The sequence below is a fragment of the Acartia tonsa genome, chromosome 14 (genome assembly GCF_053477335.1).
Source record: "Acartia tonsa isolate MP-2025a chromosome 14, ASM5347733v1, whole genome shotgun sequence".
Lineage (NCBI taxonomy): Eukaryota > Metazoa > Arthropoda > Copepoda > Calanoida > Acartiidae > Acartia > Acartia tonsa.
Genome location: NC_137273.1, coordinates 3347082 through 3369078, shown reverse-complemented (window position 1 = coordinate 3369078; position 21997 = coordinate 3347082). Strand labels below are relative to the sequence as shown.

At 34.1% G+C, this 21997-nt stretch overlaps 1 protein-coding gene across 4 annotated transcripts in view; it reads right to left on the bottom strand.

Annotated features, from left to right (window-relative positions):
• Positions 1-21997, bottom strand: part of LOC145305542 (uncharacterized) — a 56474-nt gene that overhangs the window by 18950 nt on the left and 15527 nt on the right. For all 4 annotated transcript variants that reach the window (XM_080147184.1, XM_080147186.1, XM_080147185.1 and 1 more), the window contains exons 4-7: positions 20855-20946; positions 18516-18569; positions 536-584; positions 13-75 (exon numbers count right to left, since the gene is read on the bottom strand). In XM_080147184.1, coding sequence (XP_080003310.1) covers positions 13-75; positions 536-584; positions 18516-18569; positions 20855-20946 — 258 coding nt within the window. The remainder of the gene's footprint in view (positions 1-12; positions 76-535; positions 585-18515; positions 18570-20854; positions 20947-21997) is intronic.

Here is a 21997-nt window from a genome sequence, read left to right as displayed (position 1 = left end):
TAAAATATCTACCTTTGAACGAATGTCCCCCAAGTTTTTAGATGCTTCAGTTTGAACTATATTTTCCCGTACATCCTACAATGATAAAGATAGATAGATAGATAGAAGGTAAGATAGATATAGATAAATAGATTTTTGAGCCAACCACCACTCTGTAAAAGTGAAAATTACGTTATAACTAATTGTTATAATTAAAATCCATTATCCTTAAATAGTGTAACTGAGAACCGGTTCTAACCCAGTGGATATTAATCGGTTTCGAAGCCATACTAGAATAGTTATTTCTCGCATCGTATTATAAACGGCTTTCCGCGGATATAGAAAGTACAAATATGAGATTAAAACTAGTTTTTTTAGCCCCGAGGTGCCGGAGGCACCGGCTAAAAAAACTGGTTTTAATCTTATGATTGTACATTTCTATATTCGTAGAAAGCTGGATATAATACGATGCTAGACATAGTTTTTTCGTATGGATGAGAACCGGTTCCTATCCACCGGATTCGAATGAATACGAGAAATTAAATTAAAATCATACCTGGATCTTTTTAACAGATGTAAACTTGTCTCCGACTAAAATGCCATCCCTAAAACAAACTTTAATTAGTAACACAGCTAATAAATGTATAAGTATAGATGTATAACCCAGACAACTACCTGGTTCCAGTGGTGGGGACCTTTCTCGTCTCTGCTAGCAAACCGTTTTCTGCTCTTTTGTAGCGACTCTCTATGTTATTATTTCTAACGCTATAGGCTGATATTCAACACCCAATTGAAAGTCGGACAAGGTCCCCACCCCGTGTACATTCAGTTAAATATGAACCTGTGTCCCCAATATTTTTAAAAAATTAATTTAAAGCTACTCTATAATTAGGATATGTCCGTACGTCCTTCGGACCATTAAAGTAAAAGTTTATTTATAAGGGGTGAGATAAAGAGCACAAAACTTTTAGAGAAAAAAGTGATAATTTATGAGAGAGAAAGAGAAAATATAAAAGAGAGAGAGAGAGAGAGAGAGAGAGAGAGAGAGAGAGAGAGAGAGAGAGGAGGAGGAGGAGGAGAATAGAAATAAATAGAAAGAGAGAGAGAGATATAGAAAGATAGAAGAGTAAGAGAGAAAAAGAGAAAAGGAGAAAACTAGAAAATAAGAAAATTAGAGGCTATGATGTTGTAAATGTTTTAGGTACTGTATCCCTTACCCCTGAGGTTGAGAACAAAGCGATGCACAAAATAATTAATTGCTACAGATAAAATCTTTAAAAAAAAGAATGTTAAAGATAATATTCAAACGTTAATTCCCATAATTTTCTTTTTTTTTATATAAATACCGTAAACCATCTCAAGGCATTGATCTAAAAATAAATAGTATAAAACCATCCTTACACCTATGTAAAGCTTCTCCTATAGGGAAAACACAATCAATTTGGTAGTACTAATACTATATATAAAAGGATAATAAGATCTAAAAAAAACATTTAAAAGGAATTTTGTATGGAGTTGGTGTCAACACCCTCCTAAAATATAAAGATAAACACCCCTCAGGGAAATGTATGTGCACGCCAGTTAAAGTGATGTCAATGTCCTATGTTGATACACAAAATTACACATTCTGTAGATTAAAACTATTGGTTGAAACGTTTGGTCGCTCAATTTAATAAACCAACCTATCAGAATTCAATTAAAGTCCCCAAAGTTGTGAAGCCAACGAATATGAAAAAGTAATTATCAAACTTTGTACCAAAAAAGGAGAATTTGTAAAATTTAGAAATTCATCGGTTTAATGCTTTTAATAGATGCACAAAAAAATGAACGTCCCCGCATTTAAGCAAAATTACATTATAAATAATCCTCCGTAAACAAGAATCATTAAATAAGAAACTACTTAATCCTTATAGAAAAATATTGCCGAAATGATTTAGCTTTCCTAAACAGTGGAGTTTCTTTTAAGCCCCATGAAAGTTTTTGTCATTGAATTCTCATTCGAAAGAAGATAGCCCTTAGAAAAAAATTCTTAAATTTTTCCCTCACTTTTTCAAGTGAAAATCAAGGTTTTCTCACTCACAAGGGGCGTAGCCGCTAGTTGATACTAAAAATTTGAATTTTGAAAATGATTTGTTTTTAGATAATCATTATTTTTCAGATTTACTGAATACTTACTTTTTATTACAGAATGTTTGAACACTTATTTTTGGTTTTTAACCTTTGCCTCGTATTTTATGAATTTGTAGCTTGCAATTTAAAAATTACAAATTTAGAATTTCATGTAGGATTTAATTTTCGATGCATTTCAAGTAGATTTCAACCGGTTTTGCATCATGCTGAATAACATCGTATAAAAGAAAAATTTCCACGAAAATGAAATATAAGGCTCAGGCCAATAAAACTGGAATGGACATATTTTTTTTGGCGAAAACCATAATAGGATTCGATCACTAACTATTCTTAAGCGAAATTGGAGACATTGGACTGTAAATTATACTGGTACCCAAAGTTTCATAAACATGTTGGCTAAAAAACTTTAGAAAATTAAAAAAAAAACATAGGTTAGTTCATACTTTTAAAACAATAATTTTAATCTACAGAAGGGATAAATGAATTATTAGGGATGTATATCAAGTTATCTTTTAGCGTCTTATCCCTTAAGATCCCTGATACAACAGTATAAACAGTAAAAATATGGGTATTCTCTATTTTATTAATACTTAAGATATCTTAAACATAATGCACAAGATAGAAAGACATTAAACAAGGATGACAACATCCATAAAAGCGAAGCACTGAAACGGTAGGACAAACGGACATTAACACTTATATAGTATCTGAACTGAAAAATCGGAACATAAATGTATAAATGTCGAATCAAAATTGTAGGTAAATTTGTTGAAAAACTGCTTAAAAACAGGATAATGTTTATGGACATACTTACATTTTTGGACTTGATTATAGAGTTGCTTCGCTTATAATATTGTTCTTTGTTGTCCCAGGAATCAATATACCAAAAATCAGATCAATCGGATAATTAAAACACTTGAAAATTTGTTGTTAAAAAAGTAGAAAAATCAACATGTTTAAAATGGACGTACGGACATTCTGGTAATGGTTATAGAGTTGCTACGCTTTCTAAATCGTACCCAACTATTACAGGAATCATCATGCAAAGTTTGAAATCGATAGGACAATTCTAACATGCCTAAATTAACGAATAAAAGCTATCTATCTCGGACGGACGGACGGACGTACGGACGGACGGACGGACGGACCGACCCTAATTATAGAAAAGCTTCGCTTTTAACCGACCCTAATTATAGAAAAGCTTCGCTTTTAAAAAGATTTAGGCCATTTTTAGGTTCTTAATACATTTTTAAAAACCTGTGCGTTTTAAGATTTATTTATTTATACATGTATTGAAACTTTTAAATTGCAAGATTTAAACTTTAATTTTGGGGTTCAAAGTGATTCTATTTTAATACTTATAATTATTACACTTATAATGAAATAACAGGATGTCTATGTGTGTCTGTCTGTATGTACTCAAAGATCTCACTAACCGCTGAACCTATATGCTTATCCTTTACAAAGTAGCTGCTCAAAGGCCCTGGGAAGGTTTTTAACTATTTTGGGGGTGGTATCATCACCCTCAACCAAATCGTAATCTCCCCCACATAAAAAATTATGTTGAAGTGCTCCTAGACGCCTCTAGAGGCTTATCCGCTAGTAGTATTATAACCTGTTACTAAAATACTATTGTGATTTAACAGATTTTTAAAAATCTGGGAACGACTTTTGAAATGCATTTCCAAATTTAAAGTTTGACTTTCGCCCTCCTTCTTCAGCAAAATATGGTCTTAAGATAAAACAGTAGAAAACCATGATGATTACGTCTAAATAAAAACAAGGCATTGGAAAAATATCAGGGTTCTAAAGCGATAAGACAATTGTTAATAAATTTATGCCCATCCCCAATGATTAAACACAAAATTCCCCTTCAATATAGGTGATGTATAGTCCCTTTCTTCCTGATTTAAGAGCAATGCATGTATTTTATAGTTTAGCTTTTAGTTCTTGTGTCAACCGTTTCGGAGCAAGACATTGCTCTGCAACACGACACGAACATAAAAGTGAACAGTTGTCTTAATATTAATATTATTATTGTATGTTAATCTTGTCTTGAATTAATACACTTTATAAGAATATTTAGCTGTTTGTTCTTGCTATTGCTATACGTCATTTTGGCGCAGTAGTGTAGTACGAATCTATAGCTCAGATTTTCTTTTAATTGTATTCTTTCTTTGCTTTTGGTTTTTGTTCAGGATATTTGTAGTGACCAGGATGGACATTTCTGAATGGAGGAAGATGTCTCAGGTGGAGAAGGATGAGTACATGATTACTTTTTGGGGTACGGTTAAGAATGAGATTCATGCTATTGGGACTAAAATTGATAATGTGGCGGCGGAGCTGGGTGGGCGTATAGCGCCACTGGAGACGAAAATTCAAGAGTTGACGGATAATGTGGATACTAATGTTGCTGCGGTTACTGGACTGGCTACTCGGATGGATGATTTAGAAGATCGTCTTAATAAGGTGGTTGAGCCTAGTGTTGATAATGATAATGATATCAAGACTGAGAATGTGACCGTTGTGGATGAGTTTATGACTGGCCAGCAGCGAATTCTTGAAAAGATTGCCCAGCGGAATAGTTTGAATGATCAGCAGAATGGTTCGAATACCCAGCAGAATGGGTCGAATAACCAGCAGAATACACAGCAGAATGGGTCGAATAACCAGCAGAATACCCAGCAGAATGGGTCGTATAACCAGCAGAATGGTTTAAATAACTCTATGCCGTGGCAGAGGACGGCTGGTGGATCTGGAGGATTTGGAGGATCAGAAGAGAAGCCTAACCTGTTTGCTGGTGGTTCTCGGCCTATTTTTGGTGGTATGCAGGGAAATGAAGATAAGATCATTAAACTTTGGGAATTGTCTAGGGTTGATGCTGTGGATAATATCTACAATGGAGTTCTCATGTGGTGGCCAGCCCTTTCTGAGGTTGATGCGGAGGATTTTAATACGCTCAATTTTTTTGAAGCTGGACTGAGTGATTCGCAGGTTAGTTGGTGTAAATCTCTTGTTTATGTACCAGATAGATCTCTGTATGTTTCACAAGGGGAGGAGAATGTGCATAGGTACAATGAAACGTGTGCTAAACTTGATGATCAGTTCAGAAAAAATGCGCCTGAATTTGCGGTTGACGATGATGTGATTTTCTTTGATGATTATTTGGAGAGATTTTGGATGACTACTAGACGTTATCATATGACTAATCATCAAGTGTGTAAGGAAATTTTGTTTGATAAATGTGTGGGTGTAAGAACCGCTTGTGGTTATACACTAAAACCTGCTGACATGGAGAATAGGCAATTAACATTAAAGGGGTACTTGTGTAAAATGCGAGAGACATTTTTACCACCCGACATGAAAAATGTGTGTAAAGATGCGTATTTGAGTGTTAAGCAACATGAGAATGATAAGATTGATGCATTTTTTGATAAGATACTATCTTTCTGGAAACGTGCGTATCCGAAACCAACTGATGATATGTTCATGGATTTCTATTCTCAAGTGTGTAATGTGGTTTTATCTCCACTTTTGGCTAATCAGATGCGTCAATTTGCGTTGGATTTGGAGCGTGACGGACAAGTGCGAATGATAACGAAGTTTAGGACAGAGTTAATAGTTAAAGCACAATTGATTGTTAAAGGGCTACAATTTAATCAAATTTCAGGGTCAATGGCTAGAGGATGTACAACAAACCAGATGGCTTTGGCTAAAACGATGGTTGGAGGCGTTGGTTCCAAGTCAAATCCTGTAACTATTGATCAGGTTAGTGATGAAGATAATTTGTCATATGAAATAAATCAATGTGAAATTGATTTAGCTGATGAATTTGGTGGACCAGCTGAGCTTATTCCTTTAATTGGCGCAATTCAAGGTGGTTTTATTTGTTATTATTGCAACAGAAAGGGTCACATGATGAGGGATTGTTTTGATATTAGAGATAAAAAGTTGCCTAATCCTAAAGGAAAATACTTTTTGCGGTGGGGAAACAAGCCTTTTGTTCCTTATAAGACGGGGCAAAAGAGTTTTAAAAAGAATGAAAATAGTATGGATAAAAAGAAATTGGTTGGTGAAATTGAAGGAGAGGTGAAAGAAGGGGAGGATACGAAGGAAGTGGCGCATGTCGATGGTTTAGGGGCAAGCGATTATGAAGACGATCTTGTAGCGGAAGTCGAGGCATGGAATAATGCTATTATAGATGACATTTTATGGTTTTAATGTTGTGAATGTATTATAATCATAAAACCTTATTCCATTTTCTACTTATTACGCGGCATTGTTTTGATTTATGCGCATTGTAAATAAAACAACAACAAAACAAAATTAATGATAAAGAGTGAACGAAGCAACTCTAATTTTGTGATAATTTATTTTGATGGTTTATTTTGAATTATGAAAAGATAACATATTGTTTATAAGCCTATATGAAATTATGAGATTATGTTATAATGGAAATCAAAATAATTAATTTAGTTTTTGATTATGTTTTGTTGAAATTAGGAAAATTCATTTTTGTTTCAGACTGTTGTGGAGTCTAACAGAGATAAGAATAATAAAAAAGTGAAAATGAAAAACGAATTAGGAATACAATTTTGTAAAATTGCTATTGAAAAATATTAAATTGAATTTTAAATTGAATTAATTTGATAAAAATGTGAAATTAGATATTTGAAAAGTATTAAATTTTGATGAAATGTGGAAAATTGTTTTAAAAGATGAGTCAGTTATTGTGATTTAAAGTATTCGATTTTAAAACAATTATATTGCGATTTAGTAATGTTGATTCAGCAAAATTTTTAATGAAGTTTAGAATTTCATGAAGCAAAATTGTTATAATGCATTAGATATAATCGTGGAGAAGTCTCTTTCTATGAAGGAAGGGAGGGGCTGTCTCTCGGAGCTGGTATGCACAAATATGGTGGAGCTGTCTCTTTTGTTGGAGGAGAAAGGGGGAGTGAACATATTTGCAACGAAGATTGCACTACCTCTCAGAGTTGGTATGCGCAGATATGGGGGAGCTGTCTCTTTTGTTTGAGAAAAAGGGGGAGTGACCATATTTGCAAAGAAATTTGCACTATCTCTCAGAGCTGGTATGCGCAAAATGGGGTGGTGTATAGAGGTAGCTGCAATGATTATCGGGCGTGGAGCGCGCCATGCGCAGAAAGTTGAGCTGCGCAGAGAAGCAAAGCTGCGCAAGAAGGTGCTCTCAGGTATTGAGATATATAGTTAGTTGAATTTCGACTTTTAAACCTTTTATACATCTCAGTTTTAACCTGACAATAATAGTTTTGTTAGGTAATATTTTATTGAATTTCAAAAGAATTGATTATTGAACTTATGGTATTTGGAAAGATTAATTTGTTTGGTGATTGATAATATTTGATCATGTCATATTTCTTAATACAACTTCTTTTATTGTGTTACAAGTTTATTTGTTCAGTGAAAACATTTATTTATGGCATCTAAAATAATTGTATTTTATTTTAGATTGGCTGAGAAGAGTGTTTGTGGTGATTGGGAGATACTGTCATCATTATTTATTTGATGGTGAGTTGTTAAGATTTTGTTTCATGTTGTTAACATTTGATTATATATATATATATATTGCTGTTCGAAAAATAGTCTTGTAAAATTTGTTATATATATATTAATATCGATATTAATTCTTATGTACAGTGATTTATCCATCAATTGGCATCTAAAAGTTTGTAATATTTTAGATTGGTCGGAGAGAAGCTTTGCTGATTGTGGATTAACAAATAGTTTGGGGAGTTTCTGTTGGCCGGAGAGAAGTCTTGTTGATTGTGGATTAAGAGATATTTTGGACGTTTCTGTTGGTGGATGAAATATTGTCGGTGAGTGAATTGTTTTATTCAGTTATTTTGTTATTTGTTGTAGACAGATAGATAGTTATTTGATAGACAATTGGATAGTTACAACCTCATAACTGTTGGTGTTAGTTAGATAGCTGTTTTATAAGTTTCATGAAGATTCTGAGATGGCGGCTGGAGCGGCTGAAGTCTATGTTCCAACAAAGATTGGTGGCATGGAAATCCTGACCTTAATTGATAGCGGCAATGCAAGAGGCTGCCTGATATCTCAAGTGTTGGCTAGAAAGCTTGATTGTGTGATTGAAGAAACGGATTCGAAAGCAACAGGCGTGCAGGGTTCCAGCATCAAGATTGATGGTGTTGTTCGGAATGTTGAATTTCAGATTGGAGGTCACAGTTTTCAAGAAGATTGCTTTGTTATTTCCGGCATGACTGTACCTATGAACCTAGGCAGTTATTGGCTGAACAAAAATAACGTGAAGACGATATTTGCCAAAGACGGCAACAGGATTGAGATGCATGGAATCAGTGTGAATTTAGTAGCTAAACGGAAAATTGTAGTGAAGAATTTGGTTCATACAGTTTTGGAGAAAATGGAGAAAGCAAGAACTAAGAAACCTGAGATTAATGTAGCTGAGTTACAAGACCAAAAATGGATTTGCTCATTGAAAAATCGAATAGAAATTCCTGCATTGAGTACAGTGGTGGTAGAAGTTTCAACTAAGAGAAATATGCATGAAGGACAGTTGTGTTATATAGCTCCTAGACAAGGTTACTGTAGCCGAAACAACTTGTTGATAAACGAAGGAATTACTGAGGTGGGAAAGAACGGTAAAATTATGACTAAAATCACGAATTTTGAAACTGTTAAGAAATCTGTTCCTGCTGGTACTTTGGTTGGAAATTTGTTTTTGGCGGAGAAGATAGCAATGCTGCAAGAGAACAGAGTTAAAGAAGATGTGTCAACAACATTAAAGAAGATTCGTTTTATTAAAGATAAATTGAAGTTGGATAAAGTTCCGTTTTTAAAAGATAATGTTTCTTTGAAAGGAAGAATAGTTGGTTTGTTTTTAAAGAATTTCAAGGCGTTATCGATTGATCCTACGGATATTGGATCTTGTACTTTGGAGGAGTATGATATTCAGTTGGTTCCTGGAGCTCAACCTTTCAAGAATAGGATGATTAGACTCAATCCTCATCATGCAGAGAAACTAAAAGAACAGATTGATTTATGGTTGGAAACAGATGTGATAGAAGAATGTAATTCTCCGTTTAATTCTGGAATTTTTGCTGTTAAGAAGAAGGTTGGAAATACTAACGAGGTGAAAGTCCGTTTTGTCCTGGACTACCGCTCGTTAAATGAGATAACTGAGAAGATCTGTTACCCTTTGCCTAATATTGGTGAGCTATTTGACAAACTTGGAGGAAAGAAGATTTTTACGTCTATTGACCTAACTTCAGCGTATAATTCAATGCATTTGAAGGAATCTGTCAGGAAATATACAGCATTTTGTTCTAATGGACGGCAATATTGCTTCAAGAGGCTTCCGTTCGGATTGACCAATGCTCCAAGTGCATTTGTAAAGTTGATGGATAGAGTAATGGATTTGAGTCCTGAATTAAGGGCATTTTGCCTAGTTTATTTGGACGATGTTCTTGTATATAGTATGAATGTGGAGGAACATCTGGAGCATTTGAATACTCTACTACGAACATTCTGTGAAGCAGGCCTCAAGATTAATCTTGGAAAATGTACATTGTTTGCAGAGGAAGTGAAATTTCTGGGCCATATTATAAATGCAGAAGGCATATTTATGGACCAAGCATATATTGAAAAGATTAAGAATTGGCCAGTACCTGAAACAGGTAAAGATATTCAAAGATTTACTGGTTTCATAAATTATTATGGTTCATATTTCAAGAATTTTTCTGATATTACGGCACCATTGAACAAATTCAGAAACAGTAGTAAAATAGAATGGGATGAAAAAAGTATGGAAGCCTTTACAAAGACTAGAGAATTGTTCTGTGAAGAAATAAGTAAATCGTTCCCGGATTGGAGGATGGAGGCTGAACCATTTGTGTTGGATACAGATTGGTCATCTACAGCTATGTCTGCGGTGTTAAGTCAAAAACAAAATGGACAAGAGAAGATGATATCGTGTTGGTCACGTGTTTGTTCAACTCATGAAGCCAATTATGCAGCACATAAAGGAGAATTATGTGCATTAGTAAATGCTGTTGAAAGATTTGAATGTTACTTGAGACACAAGAAGTTTATCGTGAGAACTGATTCAGCTGCATTGAAACATCTATCTACTTGGAGGCAGAACGGATATTTTGTTGGTCTCACCATAAGGTGGATAAACTTTTTATCCACCTTCAGTTATGAGGTTGTACATAGGCAGGGCAAGATGCATACTAATGTTGATATATTGTCACGTACTGCATTAAAGGATAGTAAAGATAGGATATCTAAATTATCGACAGACGAACAAGGAGAGTTAATATTGGATACTGTATATCAATTGGAAGATCCTAAATTATGTCTTATTGCAGGAATTGGAGCAGAGACGGCCAGTCAAATATCATCCAGATTGAAGGCGAGAGAATTTAGTCGTAGCCTGGAGAAGGATCCTGTTTTAGTTGAGGTGAGGAAATTTATTGTAAATAATGTCAAACCTACGTCCAGAGAATTGTCTCAAATGCCTTATCGTGGTAAACAAATATTAAGATTTTTTGAACATTTGAGTTATAAAGATGGTTTAATTATCTTGACTTCACCTATGCGGCTCCAGAAAGAATTTCAATTTATTGAACGGGTAGTGGTACCTATTGGAATGTACAATAAAGTTTTCTTGTTAGCTCATGCAGATGTTACAGCGGGGCATAGGGGTTATTTGGAAACTTTGAGCAGGATTAATCGTCACTTCATTTTTCCCTATGTGTCTAAATATGTAGCGGCGGCAGTTGCAAATTGTGTCATTTGTTTGAATAGACGTAAAAAACCTAAACATAATCATAATATTGAATTTTCTCCTTTGGCTGGGGAAGCTATGGCAGAGTTGGCCATAGATGCTTTAGGTCCTTTGAATGAGTGTGAATATAATGGAGTCATTTGTAAGCACATTTTAATAGTAGTTGACAGTTGTACTAGATATGTGTGGTTGTTTGCTATTGAGGATGTTAAAGCTGAAACAATTATTGAATGTTTGAAGTTTAATTTATTTTCTGTTTGGGGACTATGCGAGAGAATCAGGACTGACAATGCACAAAGTTTCAAATCAAAAGTTTTTAGGGAAGTTTGTTTAAGGTTGGGAATTGAACAAATTTTTATCCCTCCAAGATCAGCAAATTCGAATTACAGTGAAAGATACAACCAATCGGTGTATTCGTTTCTTAAGACTGATTTACGTTTTCAAGATGGAGATTGGGCTTATAAACTTAAAGCTACACAATTTTGTATGAACACTTCTTTCAATCGGAGGTTAGGATGTTCCCCGTATTTTAAGATGTTTCTAAGAAACCCTAAGCTTCCACTTGACTCATTTGATCCGTTAACCCGCTCGAAAATTAAACATATGAATTTTTCAGAGTTATTGGAGTGCCTTGACAAAAATTGGAGAACTGGACAAGAAAGAACTGAGAAGTATTTACAGGTAGAAAATACAGAAAGGATAGGTCGGCCGATAGCTATAAATTCCTATTGTTATATTTTTTATGACGTCACAACGATTGGTGTAGCTCGTAAACTCTGCTCGCTATGGGTGGGTCCGTGTCTAGTGACAAAAGTAATTTCTGATAGTTTATTCGAGGTTCAACCCCTAGAAAAGTGTAGATTGAAAGACAAAGGGGTAAGAATTGTGCCAAGAGATAAAATATATGTTATTGAGAGTACTTTAGACTTGACTCCAGATGAAAAGATTGACTTAGTGATTACAGATGAGTTTTTCTCTGTGGATAATACCTTGAAAGTAAACTATGACTTTCCCAATACTTTAAGAAATTTAACTTGTTCAGGCGTTTCTGAAGAGGAGAATAGTTGTGGCGCTAGTCCAGAGGTGGTTGGAAGGCGGAAGGATGGACAGGTAACACCAGATTTTTTGGAGAAATCTTTTTTGGGTGTTGGGTTGTCACAGCAAAGGTCAAATGTATCTCAGGATAATGAAAATTTAGATGATTTAGTTGAGGATCTTAGTGATACTTTGGAAAGTACTCATATTTCTGATAGTGTAGATTCGAATGATATGACTGACAAAACTAAGTTAGACTCTACATATTCTACTATTAGTAAGGATAGTGTTTTTCATGGAGATTATGCCTCTGATAATAGTTTAGTAGACAACAGTTTGGGTGTAGAGGATGTTAACATGGAATCTGCTAGAGAGTTAGAGTCTCGGATGAGTATTTTAGAGGACACTTTTCCAAAACTGCAAAGTAAAATTGTAAACTTGGAACAACGAAGGGGAAGTGTTAAACGAGGTAGAGATGTTGAGGAGGATGAATTAGATAGATCGTTAGATAATGCAAAATTGCAAAAAATGTCTGAGACTATTCCTGTTAAAGGTCGTCCTAAAGGTTCTACAAATGAAGTACAATTACAAAAATTGGAAGAGGATAGACAAAACAGAGAAAAAGACAGATTAGAACGTTATTCAGTAGCAGATGTAGTAACTAGGAACCTCGCAAAATTGATTAAAAAATAATATTTGTAATAATTTGTATAATATTTGCAGGAGAAGAGATTACCACGAAAACCGTAGGGAGCGTGATGACAAGAGAGGAAGCGGCGGTGGTGATAGACATGACCGGAATAGACGAGATGGAGATCGTGGTATGCGCAAGAGGTCGCCTGACACTTGTAGTTCAAAGAGTGGACGTGCTGGACCAGTACCTGTGAAGAAATCCAAGGATGATAGAGGAGTCAGGTACTTGGATATTTTGTTATTTGTTGTTGTGATGCAGGTTTATTGTTTGATTGTTGTTGGTGGTATGTATACGTCACAGGATCCACGGTTAGCAGCTTATGATTGTTCTCAAATAAGTAATGTTGAACTTAGATCAGCTGCCTGTTTGCATGATAGGATGGAACCGGTCAGATCTGTGGAATTATTGGGGTTAGCAGAAACCGATTTTATACTGTCAGAAGCCATTAGTTGTGAGGTTAGACTAAAATTGGAGCGCTGGTTTTGCGGTACCGCGAGTCATGTGCACGTACTAGACGTGCCACATGAAAAACAGGTAGAGTTGAGTATGGACGAATGTAGAAGGATTTTTCATTCTGGCAAGTATCAGCATGATGGTATTAGTTTTAAAGTAAACATAGACTTGCCAACTGTTCACAGTTTCACAGTTAATGGAACATTGTCACCTTTCTGGGATGTTGGTGGTGAAAATATTCAATGCAAGACACTGGGAATATACGCACACAATATGTGGTTCAATTTAGGTTTTGCTGTTGGGACTTTGCATATTTTAGTAAAAAATACACCCGTTTTGATCAAGGGAAATGTTGTTATGGATTATGATAAAAAGACGATTGTGGCGAATTTTGAAGATAATCATTTGTGGGCAACATCAACTTCTCCATATTTTCCGTATGTAGTACGAAAACCGGCCAGTAATTTTAAGGTAGTTTTTCAAGATACATTCAATTTAACTACGTGGAATGAACAACTTTTTGTTTCTAACTTGGAAAGGAATATTTTAGTTAAAATTATGGGAACAGAGAAACTTACTTTGCAGCATCTGGATTTCAACATTTTTGTAACAGAATTGGAGGGTATCAAGTTTTTAGAGGAACCGAAGGCGGCTGTTAGAAGTTATTTTGGGGATTTGTTAAAACAGGAAGCTAGATTTGATTTGAATGCTATGTTTTTGGCTAGCAGAGAAAGGAATGAGAGGATGATGGAACTTTTTAGTATTTCTAGATGTGCTCAAACAGAAGTTAGATCAAATGTACAGATGCATCATGGGTTCAGAATTATATACCTGGGAGAAATTGCTAAGTATGAAAAGTGTACAGCGGTTGAAATTCCAGTAAAGTTAGGTGTGGATTATGGATGTGCAGTAGGACATTTGATGGTGGATTATAAAGGTGAGACAGTTGGAATACAAGAATATAGTAGAATGATTGTTGCAGTAGAGGATATAAAATTGTTAAATTGTTCGCAAAGTCCGGTATTTTTGAAGTTGACAGCTAATTTGTTCCTTGGGAATCAGGGGCAGGGACTCGAACTTCTGCACATTGCCAATGAAAAATCAGAACATGTGGGACAAAAGATTTTTCTGAACGATGAAAAGGTGTTTATTGCTGATTTTAATAAGACTATTAAATATCAGGGATTAGAGGATTTTGAGGATTTTAATGGACAAGCTTCTAAGTTGGATTTTGTTGATCATAAGTTGTCATTTTTCGAACAGGTTACAGGTCCTTGGTTTGGTTTAGAACATTTGTTCAAAGATATATTACCATTGTTTGCCAAGTTTGTTTTGATTGTGTTAATGTTGTTGTTGTGTATAATTCCTATGTTGGCATTGTTGTATTGTTGTTGTTCATGGTGTCATAAAAAAAGATTTACTGAGGAAGAATTTAATGCTAGATCTTAAATTCTTATGCTGAAATTTAATTATATTGTATTTTTGCAGGTTGGTTACGGCGGCAACAATGAATCAAAAGTTATTGAGCAATGAAGAAGATGGCCGCCACAAACAATCTGTCAATGAAGGAAATCAAGTCAAACCTGGTCTACCGGTATCTGCATTGGTCAGCAACTCTGCATCCCGGCTGGTGTTGGTAATGTCGCGTGTTGAGATGCCCACGTTGAGTGTGGGCAGGGCGACGAGGAACATATTTTTGAGCAGTGAGGACATGCCACTGGCAGATTTAGCTCGTCTTATTGATAATGAACCAAGGTTTAAGTTGAATTTAGTAAACATGTTATCGGTACAGTTAGAGATGGGGAGATGCATCAACTCCATAGACTGGCCTGTGGACAGGATCCCTATCTTTACCAGCCAGAATTCAAGACACCTCAACCTGATGGCGGCTGGTGAGCATTCTAAAGCTATAAACAGAAAGTTGTCATGGAACGAGACAACTAGTTTGAATAAGTTGAGTGCAACCATATTTCTCTCTAAGCTTGTTTGCGAAATTTTACCAAGTTTGGTGTTGCTTGCTAAGATTGAATACCTGGATGGAGATGAGAGAAAAAGCTGTCAAACGTTGGGCGAATTGTTACCCATAATCAAACATATGGGGGAACTTGAGGATTGGCATCAACTTTCAAAAATTGACGTCATACCTGCAGATGGTAAAATGAGTCTTCAGACGGTGTTGAGAACGGTGGGTAATAGCGTTGATCTGAGGTTGAAGACGCAGGTTGTGTCAGCTATCCGGCTCCTGGCACATTGGAAAGATGTCGTGAATAAAGTAAGCTTTATTCTGAAGCAAATGCCATCCACAACTTTGTTCGAGTTACAGAAAGATTGGCTTGATGGAAAGTCTGAACAGGATTTGAGTGCTAAAGTGTTTATTGACTCTATTCAGGTGAATGAATACATGAACTTATCAGTCTACATTCCACGCATTGTAAATGTGAATTCGGTGAGTTTAATCACCAGTGGAGAGATGCCAGCTGAGATACGTTATGTTATATTGGATGGTCAAAGAGAAATAATTGATAACCTGGTGAGTGCCACATATGCAGGTAGTCTGTTGAATGATAAAGTAGACGCAAGAGTTTTGTTATGTGATCCAGATACCACTTTAGAGAATGTAGTAAAGGAAATTAGATTGGAGTTGGATGGAAAAGTTTATACAAGTTTGTTGACAACCAATATTGAGTGTAAGTTTAATCCTGAACACAAAGTAAATGAGTGGTTCGAAGGTGATTTCAAATTGGTTACTCGGTTTGGGGATCCTGTTTGTGTTCAGATGGATCAGCCCTTAAATCCGAACATTCCTGTTTGTCTGGACCTTGAATTGTCAAATCAGCAATGGCGTGTTGATGAACAAGTGAGGGAGGAGATGAGGATGGAACACACGCCTGGAATATTGATGATGCTTGATAAATTTGGAGAGGAGGTTAGTCGTAAGCATCAAAAGATTTTGGATAATCAGGAGGAGGTTGATAACGTTGCAACCTCGATTTCGGTTGCGGTTACTAGTGGATTTGAAAGATGTTTTCATATGCTTGGTGATACTGAGGCAAGGATGTCTCAAGACGGCTTGTGTGATGAGACCGCAAAACTTGGAGTGAATGATGATGAAGCTATCATGCCCATGGATATTGAAGAATCTGGCAAGAAGAGCAGAACATCTGGAAAAAGAAAGTAATAATTATAGTTATGTGTATTAATTCATATTTTATTTTATTTTATGTATTTAATATTTGTTGAGGCAGTAGTAGTCTCAAAAAAGTTTAAAATTAATGTTTCATATTAATGCTCTATAATACCATGCTTAAATCTGATGGTTATATGTTAACCAATGTTAATTTTATATCATGTATTTATGATAACTATGTAATTAATGCATTAGGTGTTAATCAATGCATTTTTCAATGATTATATGTTAATCAATGTTTTTTTCTTAAAAAAAAATATTAAAAAGAAAAAAAAAAACACATAAAGAAAAAATGAATATAAAAAAAAAACACAAAAAAGAGTTCTAAAGAACCAAAATAAATAAAAAAAAATGTATACGAAGTGTTTAAAGATCTGGAATAAAAATATATATAAAAAACAAAAAAAAATATGGCAGGTGTCATACCAGATCAACTATTATCTATTTAATAAGCGTTCAACGCTACTTATAATATATCTATGATAATTAACATGTAAAAACCTATTGTTATATTTAATCTGAAATATTACAGTTTGAAATCCAGGTTCATGTTAAAGCCAGGGAGAAATGTGATGTATAGTCCCTTTCTTCCTGATTTAAGAGCAATGCATGTATTTTATAGTTTAGCTTTTAGTTCTTGTGTCAACCGTTTCGGAGCAAGACATTGCTCTGCAACACGACACGAACATAAAAGTGAACAGTTGTCTTAATATTAATATTATTATTGTATGTTAATCTTGTCTTGAATTAATACACTTTATAAGAATATTTAGCTGTTTGTTCTTGCTATGCTATACGTCATAGTTGTTGAAACATTTGGAGACTCAACTTAATAAACAAACCAATCAAAATTCAATCAAAGTCCCCAAAACCCCCTTCCTCCATCGAAAAAAGGGTAAACTTTAAGCCTTTTCCTGTATAAATACTGAGCCATACTGAAAAATTATGTATGGTGTAGTTATTATTGTGAATTTTCCACGATATATGATGTTAAAATCTTTAATCCCTGTTTTGTCGGCCTAGGCATTTAGACCCACTCTGGGAGAAAAATAAGTAAAAATGCTTATCATCATTTTAAAAATACGAAAAAAAAGGAAAAAAAATTAAGCATTGTTTTAATAAAATTGCTATTAAGGAATACTTTTTTTACATGTTGTATTGAATAAACATTCGGTCAAAACATGTTATTCGAGATGTAAACCTACGCAGCTGAAATAACAGATATATAGAAATGGATAAAGAATACTTGGATATTAAGACAGGGGGAGTTTTGTCGTCAATATAGATTAAAGGTGCTAATATAGTCCTCAAATATTGGTCGATATGTTGCAACAAGGGCAGGGGAGGGGAGAAGAGTGGAGGGCATCGTTAAATTAGCCAGCTGGGTGAAATATTAGTTCAGAGTATGCGAGAATCTGTCGCAATATCCACGTATTATATATCCATTGTTATTGGAGATTTAAACTTGCGCTGCTAAAATAACAGAATAGTTATTTCTTTTATCGTATTATAAACGGCTTTCCGCGGATATAGAATGCACAATTATAAGATTAAAACCAGTTTTTATAGCCCCGAGATGCTGAAGGCACGGGCTAAAAAACTGGTTTTAATCTTATGATTGTACATTTTTATATTCGTAGAAAACTGGATATTATACGATGCTAGACATAGTTTTTTTTATATGGATGAGAACCGGTTCCTATCCACCGGATTCGAATGAATACGAGAAAGATAAATACATTGTTCATAGGTTTATAATCCTAGATGGTCAATCAGACACAATAATCCATCCAACTTAGAAAGAAAGGAACCATGATTTTTGGTTGATTTTAGGACTTTATCTTATTTATATTCTCCAAGCAAACTTTATCTATAAGTACCAAACCTTTATACGTGTGTACCAAAAGGTGTACAATTTCTTACTAATAATGTTCCTAAACAATGTTGTTATTGCCTTAATTAAAAGTTTGGGAATCTAGTCTTTTATACTTTTACATTTAGAAAGAAGAATGGATTAATAAACACAGAGAGACAGACAGCAAGACAGAGGGACTGAAGAAAAAGACAAACAAATGGACTGAGATAGACAGACAGACAGAAAGAGACGGACGGACAGACAGAGGTACTAAGATTTACAGACAAATACAGAGAAAGAGACAGAATGAGAGAGAAAGAAAGAAAAAAGAGAGAGAGAGAGGGAGATATTCCTTAAAATGTCTTATTACCTTGTATTAAAAGTAGAATGAAGTTGTCTGAGTTCGGAACCATCTTCAACTTTCCTGTAAAATTGGATTTATTATTACTTACATGCACCAGATTATTATGTAATCTAATAAAGTAAAACTCGTATCTGGCTAAAATAACGATTCTCCCCCCTCCTTACCCCATGCCCTCTCCTCCTATTGTATGGACGAACTGACCAAAAAGTGATGTTGACTATTTCAAACAAATTTTCTTTTAAAAATCAACAAAACCGGGTATTATCTAATTGTTTCTAAAAAATTTGTAATAAGGAAGAATACATTTTCACATATGTCTTACATATGTTTTAATATCTTTTATTTTGAAAACATGACTGATAGACCAACAGATAAAGTAAATTATTTAATGAATTCTGGTATAGTATAGAGTATCTTCACCAAAAAAATATCAGTCTTAAATAGAAGGCCCATAATCGTTACGGACTGACAAACGGACAGACAAAATGAATTATAGAGTAACTTCGCTACTATTGAAAAATGCGTATCTAAAAACCAAAACTAACTTGAAGTCCAAAAATAATTTGGCCAAAAAATATTGCATTTCAAAAGTGCTAATAATATTTTTTTGATATCAAAATTGTTTTAAAATATAGAATAAACAAGGATGACAACATCAGTAAAAATGAAGCTCGAGCAATTTCAAATCAGACTTGCCAGTTTGAAAACGATAGAGCGATTTTATCTGTACAAAGGTGCTGTCAGTAAACATAAATAAACAAGGATCTAAAGGGATAAGACAATCGCCGATAACTTGATGTACATTCCAATGATGATACACAAAAACCCTTTTTGTAGATTACCATTAGTGGTTAAAACGTCACTCAACCTAATAAAAATTCAATAAAAGACCCAAAAATTGTTAATCCAACGAATATGAAACTACAATTACTAACAAACATCGTACTACTTAATTGCTGGAAAAAATATTAGACAAATGTGTTAGCAAGCTAAATTGAGGACAATTTTTCTCCTATCATAATATCCACGTATATTTTATATCCATTATTGGACACGCCTGAATTAAGTCTGGGAAAGGAAAGTCGACTAATGAAGCTTTTTGGGTATAATACCCCATTTTGCTAAGTAAAAAACCTTATACCCACCCCCCTCCTTAACTTTTTTCAAGCTTAAATCTTATTTCATGGGCTTAAAAAGTGTTGGGAGGGGGGGATAGTACAATTGGTGAGCTTTGTGATTTCCAAGGGATCATAATAGATCAAAATTATTGGTTGAAAAGAATGGACATATCTATTTTCAACCAAACTAATCAAAATTTAAGTATCCAAAGTATTGGAGCCAACAAATAAGATAACGTGGTTATAAAACTTTGGTTACCATAGTAATTTACATTCCAATGTCTTCTCCCTCCCATATGTCTAACTTATAAAAGAAGCAAAACCCTTTGGTACTTTTTAAACATCTTACTTAACCTAACCAAACATAAACTAACAATCTCACATGAAGTTGAAAAACTTAAAAGGGGGATTATAAAGACACTAATTACAGAATAAGGAATTTTACCGGATTTTTTCAACAATCAACGCCTACCTAAATTTGTTGAAATTAAAAATTTCAAACTGGTATTTTGAAAATTGATCGAGTCTATTCTTTTTAAAAGCGAAGCTTTTCTATAATTAGGGTCGGTCCTTCCGTCCGTACGTCCTTCCGTCCGTAACGGACAGCTTTTTTCGTTAATTTAGGCATGTTAGAATTGTCCTATCGATTTCAAATTTTGCATGGTGATTCCTTTAATTGTTAGGTACGATTTAGTCATTACCAAAATGTCCGTACGTCCATTTTAAACATGTTGATTTTTTTACTTTTTTAACAACAAATTTGTATGTGATCTAATCATCCGATTGATCTGATTTTTGGTATATTAAATCCTGGGACAACAAAGTGTAATGTTATAAGCGAAGCAACTCTATAATCAAGTCCTAAAAATGTAAGTATGTCCATAAACATTATCCTGTATAAAGCAGTTTTTCAACAAATTTGATTACAATTTTGCTTCGACTCTTATTCTTTAGAAACCACCACGTCATACTAAAGACTTTCAAATGGTATCTACTGTTGTTTTTGTGTTACGAAAAAGACCTGTTACGTTTTAACTTATAGATAAAGTTCGTGCAATCAAAGTGTTGGTTGTCTTTTTGGTTATATTTAGTTATTTTTGGCAATCTATAAATCTATCTATTTATGCATCTTAAAATTCATCCATATATCAATCTATCCATCTATTAACCTAACACAACTCTATTAATCTATTCATCTATCATCCATTAATCTATCCATCAATTTACCTGTCTTCATCGTGATCAGTTTCAAATGTTTGTTTATCCTGAGTTGTGTCTGTAGTTATTACTGGTAGTTCATCTTCTACTACTCGTCCATCCTAGATAGATAGATAGTTAGATAGATAGATAGATAGATAGAAAGATAGATAGATAGATAGACATATATTGATAGACAGATAGATAGATAGAGTTGTGTCTGTAGTGATTACTGGTAGTTCATCTTCTACTACTCGTCCATCCTAGATAGATAGATATAGATAGATAGATAGATAGATAGAGTTGTGTCTGTAGTTATAACTGGTAGTTCATCTTCTACTACTCGTCCATCCTAGATAGATAGATAGATACATAGATATAGATAGATAGATAGATAGAGTTGTGTCTGTAGTTATGACTGGTAGTTCATCTTCTACTACTCGTCCATCCTAGATAGATAGATAGATAGGTAGATATAAATATAAAGATAGATAGATAGAGTTGTGTCTGTAGTTATCACTGGTAGTTCATCTTCTACTACTCGTCCATCCTAGATAGATATATAGATAGATAGATATGTAGATAGATAGATAGATAGATAGATAGATAGATAGATAGATAGATAGATAGATAGATAGATAGATAGATAGATAGATAGATAGATAGATAGATAGATAGATAGATAGATATATAGATAGATAGATAGATAGATAGATAGATAGATAGATAGATAGATAGATAGATAGATAGATAGATAGATAGATAGATACATAGATACATAGATAGATAGATAGATAGATAGATAGATAGATAGATAGATAGATAGATAGATAGATAGATAGATAGATAGATAGATAGATAGATAGATAGATAGATCGATAGATAGATAGATAGATAGATAGATAGATAGATAGATAGATAGATAGATAGATAGATAGATAGATAGATAGATAGATAGATAGATAGATAGATAGATAGATAGATAGATAGATAGATAGATAGATAGATAGATAGATAGATAGATAGATAGATAGATAGATAGATAGATAGATAGATAGATAGATAGATAGATAGATAGATAGATAGATAGATAGATAGATAGATAGATAGATAGATAGATAGATAGATAGATAGATAGATAGATAGATAGATAGATAGATAGATAGATAGATA